The 11,541-nt window shown below is 34.0% G+C and overlaps 1 protein-coding gene and 1 long non-coding RNA gene across 2 annotated transcripts; one reads left to right on the top strand and one right to left on the bottom strand.

Annotated features, from left to right (window-relative positions):
* Window positions 1–1,752: 1,752 nt before the first annotated feature.
* On the bottom strand, window positions 1,753–3,730 carry LOC135426472 (uncharacterized). The gene is made up of 2 exons (XR_010435903.1): window positions 3,522–3,730; window positions 1,753–2,099 (listed from the first exon to the last, which is right to left on the bottom strand). It is a non-coding gene; the product is annotated as an uncharacterized LOC135426472 (long non-coding RNA).
* An 835-nt stretch (window positions 3,731–4,565) lies between these two features.
* On the top strand, window positions 4,566–10,443 carry LOC135426447 (myophilin). Its single transcript, XM_064679526.1, has 3 exons — window positions 4,566–4,712; window positions 9,671–9,991; window positions 10,058–10,443. Exons 1-3 carry the CDS (start codon window positions 4,707–4,709, stop codon window positions 10,238–10,240), a joined length of 510 nt encoding a protein of 169 aa, XP_064535596.1. The 5' UTR covers window positions 4,566–4,706; the 3' UTR covers window positions 10,241–10,443.
* Window positions 10,444–11,541: the final 1,098 nt, after the last annotated feature.

Here is an 11,541-nt window from a genome sequence, read left to right as displayed (position 1 = left end):
AAGTGTATGTATAGTGATGCTTGGATTATTGCAAAGTTTTATTGCCAGTTAATTGCAAGAAATATATTTTGTCTGATCAACTGCGTCAAGTTGTAAATGCCAGAAAAGTAGAAAACCCCAAGGCGAACACAAGAAAACGCATAAAAAATACATGTGAAGTAAATCTGAAATTGGCCATAAAATAACATAAATATGAATGAGTTGTGTGTATGTTAAATGAATGGTGGAATTGAATTATTGAACCCAAAGCCGATAGACAACATATGTCCGTTGCCGTGAACTTTGTGTCAGAGCATAAAAAAGAACTGTGCGTGGGCACGCAACGGAAATGGGCTGGCAAATTTTGAAAATAAACACATCAAAATTTGTACTAAAGCCAAAATATAAGACAACAAATTTTTAACGCTTCAGTTGCATGGAATGGGAAAAGAAGAGTGCGGCCCATATTTACAATGCAAATGGTTCGACTTCTTAGTAAACAGACTGGGCTGAAAAATAATATAAATGGCTTGGCAGCAGAAACGGCAGATACAGATACAAATACAGACACCCGTGCCAAAAATATAGCCTCAAGCAGCATAGCAAACTCTGTGTGTACGTATGTGGCATATATTTATGTCTTTATAAGAGTTTTTATTGTAAATTTTTTGCGTGTTGTCCACAGCTTGCATATTTTGCAGTTATCTTTTGTTTTATAATATACATATATATTCAACTGCTCACTGGACTTGCAGTTAAAATAAAGCTAAAGCGCTAACGTGTGATACTACACTGTTAAAAGATACCCTGTAACAAGCGTGCAGCTGTTTTAAATATATTATCCTCTATATCCCTGAGTAAGTGCGTTATTTTAATTTGTAAGGAATGGGGATTCCGTGTATCTTAAGCAACCCAGGGTTAAAAATAGTTAATAATTTAATAATTATTAATTATAATTATAATATTTTATAATTATATTTCAATTTAAGCGAAAGCTTACACTTCACTTTTGGTGCCTAAGCAGATATATTTCTCAATTTCTCAATTTTTTCTCAATTGCAATATGCCTTTTTTTTTACTCATTTTCAATGGGCATAGACTATAAACGGAGAGGTAAAGATATGGCCGCGAAATTATATAAATTGAAAATTGTTTGTTTTGTAGTTTGTTGGCACCAGCCAGAGATAAACATTTACAGCCAAGCAGCCAGGGGGCTTATTTAGGAGCAACACACAGGAATAGACCACACTGCATAAATCAGCAGATAGAACCAGGACCAAATGCTATGGGTCTTATTTGCATTGCAATGTGCATCTCAAATAAATATTGGACAGACCACAGCCTTGTTATTTGTTTTTTCTATTATGTATGTATGTGATATACTTATATGAGAATTTCGCGCGAATTTCTTTAGCTTCAGTTCCAATATTTTTCTTTAATGACGAAAACTTTTTAGTTGCTAAGCCCTTTTTTTCTTTACAACTTAAATTTTTCTTTTATTTTGACAATATACATAATTAAACAAGAGCTTCTAGTCGGGAGCTGAAAATATACTTCCATCTGAAAAAAGCATTTGATAAAGAATGTGCTGCTTATAGAAAAAAATTTAAAATGTGTCTGGAGTCGCAAAATTTTTATTGCATAAGTTTAAAATATTGGAAAAAGCACTATGAAATTATTTAAACAGAAAAAAAAAATAGCTTGGGTGCATCAGACTGCGCAAAACTTGTTAGGAGCAAAATAGCAGATCAAAACAAAATTTATCCGGTGAAGTTTGTAGAGGATGTCAACAGAAATCTATTTGCTTAAATTACAACGAAAAAAATGACTCACTGTGTGCTATAAAAAATACAGAAAATTAAATTAAGACTATGGGATTCAACTTGAGGCAGATGGTGGAGATCATATTTGTTAGCGGTGGCCCAACTTCATTCGACCTCGATTCAAGTGCGGGTTTCCTTTAAATTGTGCGGTTTGGGGAGAAATACGCTATAAGTAGCTTAGTTCTCTGTTTCCGTCTTTGTTTCTTAAAGTTTTCATTTTACAATTTTTCATACTTATGAGCAACAGTTGCTTGTGTTGCCCAAAGATAAAAACAGCTGTGTGCTGATTTGAATACTCTGCGGGGAAAAAGCAATATACATACATTTTTAAAACATCTAAAGTATTGTTGACATATAAAAGTTAATCAAGGAGATAATATAAATAATAAAGTCGATGCATCATTTTTTTATTTGGAGTATATTCATATATTACGAATACTAATAATTTTTGAAGAATTTTTAATATATATTTGATAAAGAGTAAATTATTATTTAAATTTAATTTCAATATTCCATTAACATTCAAAAATCTTTATTAACCATTAATGTATTTCTAAATACATAAAAATAAAGAGCATTTAAGTTTTGTTGTGATGAAAAAATACATATACCTTGCATACACTTTTGTGCTTTAATAAATCTGATGCTTTATACACAAATGTTTTTGCTGGCGTTTACAAAACAAATATACACATGGACCACCACTTGTCAGAGCAGCATATATGTATTTATGTAGGTCGATGTGTGTACGCCCACGCGAACGCCTTCACTTTGGCTCACAAACACATACACGCACAATTATGTGTACATATGTGTACATATTTACACACAGATGATTTGGCACTGAGCGCTGAGTCGCTCAATTAATTTTGATTGCAGCCTTGGCAGCTGTTTGCTTAGAAGTTCTATGAAAAGGTTTTTACGTAGGTGTTGCCTTGTTTTTTTCCTAACATATTTGTATTTTCAAAGAATTTTTTTTGGGCGAAATCAAATTATGTTTTATCTATTACAGTTCGGTGTAAACTTCATTTTTAAATTTATCCAACTTTGTTTAATATGAAAAAAAAACTAAAAGTATTATAGTCGATAGTTCCTGACTTGAAGATACCCTAAGCCCAGCCATTACAAACAACCGAACCTTCTATCACAAAACACGGTGCAGAATGCTTCTCCGATGCTATATATCCTATATATTTTCGTAGCCCCACTATGATTTATATTTATATCATTTTATAATTCCCAATAAATAGTTTCCTAATAAGAGAACATTAAATTATTTCACAGTAGATGTTTGTTTGTATGGATATTGTAAAGCTTGGGGCGAAACTATGTACATATGTACATGACAAGTAGATGTAATCTAGGCATGAGTACCCGACTTACCCTTAACACAGCTAGACCAAAGACAATATAAACATTTATATTGTCTTTGGCTAGACGGTGCAGATCAACTCGGCTCTTGTTGCTCATCAAGAATAAATAATTTACGGGGCTGGAGAAACCGACTCTTCCTGTCATATACATTAAACGATTATACCCTTTGACCCATTTTCAATGGATACGGGGTATACAAACATAATAAATATTATTATTTTCGAATCAAATTATAGCAAAAGTTATTTTCAATTTTTTTCATCATATTACTGAACTCTTTGATTTTTCATTAAATGCCACCACATAACCGGCCCCCAAAAATATCAGCAAAACAAATATACTTACTAGGCACAGAAACATCAGAGGTGTGAAAATGTGTGAGACACAGGTGTGAAAATAAACGAATGTGCCTCCAGATGCCTTATTTATATTTATTTTTGGTAGTGTATCAAAATATGTTCAATGGCAGCACACTTTAACTTGAACTTGATCAAAATGTTTTGCTTGATAATAAATTAGTTTCTAATAAACAAATGGAATGACAAACTTTCCAAGGCACCATATGCCTTGCTAGTGAGGGTACCCACCTGGGCCAGCTCTGAAATATTTTCGTTTTTAGCTAAATTGATTGCAGCAGACTCGGCGCTTTTGAATGTCAAGAAAACTTTTAATTGAAATTACAATTTAATTTTGTGTGACCTTCGTGAGGCCCGTCAATTTGGCTGAAATGAAGCGTGAACAAAAAACTTTGCACTTTGCGCATTTTATTTGTTGGCAAATGACATCGAAAACATTTTTAAACATATGAAAGACGCAAGAAAAATTCAAAGTCAAAATCATTTATGAAACTACCTGCAAGTGTATTTGATTTGCGCAAATTCATCAAAAATATGCAATAAGTTATAAGCTGCATCAAATATAATACACCTGAAATTGACATCTGAAAGCGCCCACGCACAAATGATATACATATATATATAAACTGGTATCCAACGAATACAAATGAGCACTCAGCACCAAACATTATTGCTGGCAAATTGCGTTCAATGTATTCGCCCGAAAAACGAAAGGGAAATAGTTTTCGTTTTCTTGCACTAGAACTTGGCCACACTTCTGCTAAAGATTCAATTTGATTCATATTTTTTTAGTATTTTGAAAATTTGTAATTGTTGTTGTGTTGTCATCGTGACGTCATTAAGAGTTTCCGCTGCTCATATCTAAATTTGTTAGTCTGCTGCCTCCTACACTGGCTTTATTTCTGGCGATTTTGGCAATCGAAATACAAAAAATAAAAGCCTGCCGTCTAATGCCGACCGTGGCGTCGGCGTCGCTGTCGCTGTGGACGCTGCTGCTGGCAGTGGCATAAGGCTAACCCAAAAACATTTTCAGCATTTTCGTAAATTATCTCTGGCCTCTTAGGATAAATGGAAAACTGTTTCTGCAACTTGCGTCAGTCGAAAATTATATTTTGCTCGCCAAAGACGCGTATAGCTCATCAAATTCGTTTAAATTTCTTATTCTAAACATAAAATGGCTGTAAGTGTTAAGAAACTAAGAAGTGTTAAGGAATAAACTATACAAAAAAATCAACACAAAATTGACAATTAAAATTAAAGTTGTGTTGTTAAATAATGTGAAATTAAATTTTTGGTGTTGAATTGAATTAGTTACAAGCTTATACATTCATAGTTATGTATTTTTTTGGGATATCATGATATCAACAATGTTATTGACTAGCCTAAAAGAATTTACAAAAATATGCGAATCGTTTATGTGTATACTTATATTTATATGCGATTTGTACTTTTCAATTGATTAATATGTTTACACTTTTCGTTACAAAAAAAAAAAAAATAAATAAAATATCATGGAACAGGCATGCAAAGCATGCGTATAGCTGCTTATTTATAATTGGCTTTAAGAGCCTTTTTGAAAAAATGCACAAAAAATTTAATTATGTGAGCATATTTCGAATTTTAATTGTTTAAATTTCGTTAAAGTCACGTACAGACGAAAATAAATGAGCAATAGTTAAAGCGGTATGCAGTTTGGACTGAGAGATATCCTGTAACCAGATTTCAAGTACCAGAAATTAATTTATAATTTTTTAAAATTTTATATAATTATTTAAATTCAACATAGACATTGAATGCTTTACATAAACAAAATAGTATCTGGTATACATACAAAAATAATGCAATTTGTTCTATCAATTTTAATTAATTTTATTATATAAATTCCAGTGTCGGATTCATTTTGTATGATACATATATGTATATTTAAACATATATACCATTTTTGAAATGATTACAGGGTGTTGAAATTCTAGATTCTAGTTTAAATTTTATTTAGAATCACATATTATTATAATAACGAAAATATCAATAGCCTTATTGTTTCATTAATCGAATAAACAATTAAGGAAAAAAATATTAAAGTGCAAAGCACGCCATGTTTGGCGACTTAATTAAAAATTCTTCATTGATTAATTTTTTTAATTGGCAACTAACAATAAATATAGAGGCGACATACCATAGTTATGTATACATATAATTATTTGTTCACAAACATATTCACAATACGCTGCGCTCACAATTCTGGCATATTTCGGACACTTACCACATCCACACGCGACAGCTGGTCTGTCCATAAATCATTCTCGTATATTATTTGTATGTCTCTTCACTTATTCGTTTTGGTAAATTAAAATAAAAAATCACTTTGTTGACATTCTGGCCCTGGACTGGGGCCCCAAAGCCCTCACCCAAGGCCTGTTACACCTAACAGTCGCATGCCATAAATTATGTGCTGTCAGTCGCTGGATCGAGATTTTGCTCACAGTCCTGTATATCACTCGGCATTGGTACAGTTAAGAATATTATATAATACTGTTTTTTTCTTTTATTATTATTTTCCATCTGTATAATGTAGTGCTTTTGCCCTTTTCTCTTTGTATATGTACACATTCATAGTGTATTAATGCAATAATTTTAACTAAAACTATAGAAAATCAATGAGTTTCCGAATGAAATAATATAGTTTATATCATTAAATTGCAAATTGAATTCGCTCAGAAAAAGTTTTTATATATAGTCAAAAATTTGTTTTGATTCTGCAGTTCTAATTAACCTTAACCTTCTTACTTCTGACCGTTCTAACTGAACTTTTTAAGCTTAGTGATGACATCATTTTATATACTGTACATTTTTAAGTTTTTGTTTATAGTTTACAAACAAACTGTTGCAGGGCGAGGACGACCCGGGAAATTATTGACCGGCGTCCGCCGTTATATTGGCAACAATCCAAAAAATGACTGTCAAGCGCAAAGTCTATAATACAAACATTAAATGCAATTTACCCTGAAAGTTCAAGAGCAGCCTAATAAAAGATTTAGAAAAACTTCAAGCTCACCAAAATCTTAACTGAAATGCAAATCAAAAATCTTGTGTTCCTGAAACCGGGAAACATGCATTTGAGGTATGATGCTTATTCACCCAACGTATTGGGGTATGCGTATGGGATATTGTGTTTATTAGCTAATTAAATTTGTTGATAGTAAATTTGAACCGACCACATACACACGTTCTATTTGCGCAAGCCGACGATACAATAGACGCGAAAAAAAATTTTTACGCCCCCCCTATAAGCGGTCTGTTTAGTCGTGTGGGCGCCGAATGCACATTTTTATTTCGTTTGTTGGTTAATGTTGGGCGGCGGCCACCAATTGGCAGTTTTCCAAATGACAAATTAAAATAATAACAACAACAATAATAAAGTCAGCAACAACAAAACAGCGGATATTTTTGTAGTTATCAACAAAAAAAAGAGTCGAAATAAACGTTTATCTTTATGTTCAAATGTAAAATTTTTATTTATTCCCGCGGCAGAAAAAAGGCAAACAGCTGAAAAAACTGAAAGCTCGCCTGCCAGCACAAATTGAGGGTTGTTTAAAGGTCACGGTTGTCCGTATCGCCAACATTAAAAAAAATTTTATAACATTTATATTTTCATACAACAGCAAGGAAATATGATCAGATGGAATATAACAAAATAAAGATACATTTTTAAACTGTAATAGCAATTAGAAATCAAAGGAGCTTGTTTCTAATTTTTAGTGATAGAGATTTAATTTTAGATATTATATAAATAATTATTGAGAACGTCATAATTATAATAAATGCAAACAAATTCAAATTTCTATATATAATATTGTTAAAATAATCAAATAAAATTTCAACAATTAAAAGACTATGAAGAAAGCAGTCAATAATTACCTTAACTAGATAATAGCATCTTTGATATTTATTTCTTTTCTTTGCAGTCAAATTAAAGGAGGTGGTAGTAGCATATTCTCTAATAGGAAAATTACATTTAAAAGTTTTTAAGTGAAATACCTTCATAGCGGTAATATAAATTATACCTTAATTTTCAGCATATTAGCTCAGAGTATTGCCATTATTGGCATTAATTTTTGGGATTATCACCCATGCAAAAAGATGTCTCTGGAAAATTTTTAATAGTAATAAAAATACCAGCAACAAAGGAAAATTAACATCAGGTGGGCAACGAAATGAACCAAATAATAATTTCAGATACCATTGTAGAACGACCACAGTTGCGCCAACAGTACGGACAATTAGTGCTGTTTATTTAATTTTTGTTTTTATACCCTGAACCCATTGAAAATGGGTAAAGAGGGTATGATGTATTTGTGCAAATGTATGTAACAGGCAGAAGGAAGCATCTCCGACCCCGTAAAGTATATATATTCTTGATCAGCATCAATATCCGAGTCGATCTAGCCATGCCTGTCCGTCCGTCCGTCCGTATGTATAAACGCAAGGATCTCAGAACCTTTAAGAACTAAAGACTTGAAATTTTAGCTGTAGGTGCTCCTAGTGCCCGCACAGTGGGAGTTTGTTTTCCATAATCGATAACTTTCCCCATCTACAAATAATCGATATCAAAATCCAGTTTTTTGTGCAATTTTGGTAGATAGTATAGTATGTATACATATATCAAGTATCTTTAATTGTATAGCTATCACCACCTCTCCGCTACTACCTCATAGCTATACATAAACCAAATAAACCAATTTATATTGCCCACCAATATAAACTACAATTTAAGTGCAATTGACTTCTTGAGAATATACAAATATTCTATAACACAATAAGATCTGCTGCTGAAAATTTCATCAAGATCGGTTAAGAAGCACAAAAGTTTTTAAAAAAAACAATCGGCAAAAAAGCAAACAAGAACGTAACGCGAGCTGCATTTGGTGTGTAGAAGAGGGTCAGGGTATCCCCTAGTCGGGAACTCCCGACTAGAGCCTCTTATTGCTTACATATATATTCAATTAAAAATTAAAAGCAAAAAGGGCAAGCTACACCACCAGTGGGAGCATTGGACATTGGTATTCGATCCGTGAAATTAAAATCGAAGCCATTGTGAATGCATATTGATGTACAGTTCCTTAAAGTGCATTCGCCTCATTGGATGCCGCTCAGGTGTGCCTCTGTTCGAGTTAAAATATCGAAAACCAACTGCAAATAAGAAAAAAATATATGTGTATAAAATAATAATATTTAATTGGCATATAATCGTCGAAATATTAAGTGCAGGTAATACATAACACAAAATAGCAACAAAATTATACAATAAATATTATTTCAGTTAAAAATACATATATAAATATTAAGTACAGGCCCATACAAGATCTCTTGTGACATTTTGCGGAAAATATGGCTTTTGACAGTGGGGCTCGCCGAAAATGATTTTATTTGCACATATTTTCGCGAGTCAAATGACGGCTTTCATTATATGTATAAGCAAAGGATACAGATTTGAATATTTATTCCGATTTTTCAAGAAATCCATATGCGTTTCACCAAAACTAAAAAAACAAGCTAACCCAAAATCGGACGAAGCCCTGTCTGACATTCGCTTAATTAAATTTCAAATAAACAGTTAGTGGCTTTCACTGTCAGCCTAAACTGTCACATAAAGTGCGGCGGCTGTCGGCTCCAGTGACCGCGGTTTCATTTAAGCCTTTCACATGCCGCGCCTTTTAAATTGAACTTAATGAATGGAAAAATAAATGTAGTTTTATTCGTTTTCATTTTTGTTTTTGCTTCTTTGTTGTGGGCACTTGCCTATTTGTTCGTTATTGGAATTGGGTGCCGGGCTTAAAAGTAACTCACCCGAGGGCTAATGTCTAGCCCGAAGCCTGAGGCCCACCAGTTACTCGGAAGCTAGCCATATTTGTGTTTAGCTATGGCCCTTTTACCAAGTAAAAAAAAAATAGACCAAAGTAAGTCTCCATTCTGTGGCCGAATGCGCGCAATATAAAATACAAAATATACGCTTGTTTATTTTTGGGGCAGGTTTTCTGTAGGGATCGCGCAAGCCGATATATTAAGCAAATTGTGTACAATTTCAGCAAATTTATTTGTTTGGCATTCGGCTTATGATATCGTTTAACTCTGTTGCAGCCACGTAATAAGGAACAGGAACAGGAGGTGCTCAATTGGATCTTTGCAGTGATCGGCGAGAAGGTCCCCAGTGGCCAGTACGAGGATATCCTTAAGGATGGCATCTGGCTGTGCAAGCTGGCCAATAAACTGGCCCCTGGATCCGTGAAGAAGATTCAGGAGCGCGGCACCAACTTCCAGCTGATGGAGAACATTCAGCGTTTCCAGGCAGCTGTCAAGAAGTACGGTGTGCCCGAGGAAGAGATATTCCAAACTGCGGATCTTTTCGAACGTCGCAATATTCCACAAGTCACCCTTTCGCTGTATGCACTTGGTCGCATTGTAAGTGCCTGACTTTGGGTTTAAAGATTATCAATTTTATATTTACATTGACCAAATTTATGATAGACACAAAAGCATCCCGAATTCACTGGCCCCACCCTGGGCCCCAAAATGGCCGACAAGAACGAGCGCACCTTCACCGAGGATCAGCTGCGTGCACATGAGGGTGAGCTAAATCTGCAGATGGGCTTCAACAAGGGCGCCTCCCAGGCGGGCCATGGTGGCTTCAGTAACACGCGCCACATGTAAGACGGTAAATCGCCCAGGTATACACGCATACACATACAGTTCTCACAGCTACACCAAAAATAATTTAGTTAAAACAATGTTCATTTGCATATCTATAATTTCTTGCTGTTTTTTATAATTAAAGCCCTGCAATTAGCAGCGTGGGCCACTCTTAAAGTAATTTATATATTATGAAATAAATAAATAAATTAATTTTAATATAATCATCATGTTTTTATTTTTCACTAAAAGCGGTTTCCTGCATTTCAAATTAGATAAGCATTATTTTTGCTGTTAATTAGGAAAAACACGCAGCTGCCGAAGAATTAAGTGTTTTTATGCCATCAGACCTTTCGCACCCCAGCCAAATAAAGTCATACGAAGTACGCCCTTATTTCATTGTTTTCGCTTTGCCTGCTCGTTGCCCACCAGAGATTAAACAAATTACAATTTTGACGCCTGTTCTGACCGCGGTAAGCATGAGAAATGACATGGCCATTTCTCTTTCAGATACACAAAGATGAGCCTGTAAGACAAGCTTGTGTACACTACGCGAAACTTAAGAAAGTGTACAAGTTACGCAAAATTAATAAAACATAAAATTGTAATACGTAATACGTAAAATACGTAAAAGTTAAAATTAATTACAAAGTAGTTTAAAATGTTGATGAGCTGAGCTTCTTCTTAGAACCACTTTTGTGGTTGGAATTCCCAAAATCGCTGAAATACGTATTTATGCCCTGAACCCATTAAAATTAAGTAAAAAGGGTATAATGTTTTTGTGCAAGTGTATGTAACAGGCAGAAAGAAGCATCTCCGACCCCATAAAGTATATATATTCTTGATCAGCATCAACAACCGAGTCGATATAGCCATGTCCTTCTGTCTGCCGTCCGTCCGTCCGTACGTATGAACGCAAGGATATCAGAACCTATAAGAGCTAAAAATTTAAGCTGTAGATCCTCGTAGTGCTCGCGCAGATCGAGTTTGTTTCCGATATTCGATTTCGATATCGAAATCCTGTTTTTTGCGCAATTTTGGTAAATAATAAGAGCTAGAGTCACCGAACTTGACATGTAGCTTCTAGAATAGTATATATACAAATTTAAGCTGTAGATCCTCGTAGTGCTCGCGCAGATCGAGTTTGTTTCCGATATTCGATTTCGATATCGAAATCCTGTTTTTTGCGCAATTTTGGTAAATAATAAGAGCTAGATACACCGAACTTGACATGTAGCTTCTAGAATAGTATATATACATATATGTTAAGTATCTTTCATTTTATACCTATCGCCACCTTTCCGCTACCATTCTAAAGCTAC

The sequence above is a fragment of the Drosophila montana genome, unplaced genomic scaffold, assembly GCF_035044405.1.
Source record: "Drosophila montana isolate Dmon_TW-CO22-7 unplaced genomic scaffold, ASM3504440v1 contig_203_1, whole genome shotgun sequence".
Classification (NCBI taxonomy): domain Eukaryota; kingdom Metazoa; phylum Arthropoda; class Insecta; order Diptera; family Drosophilidae; genus Drosophila; species Drosophila montana.
The sequence above is the reverse complement of the archived record's forward strand: the minus strand, read 5'-3'. Positions and strand labels throughout refer to the sequence as shown.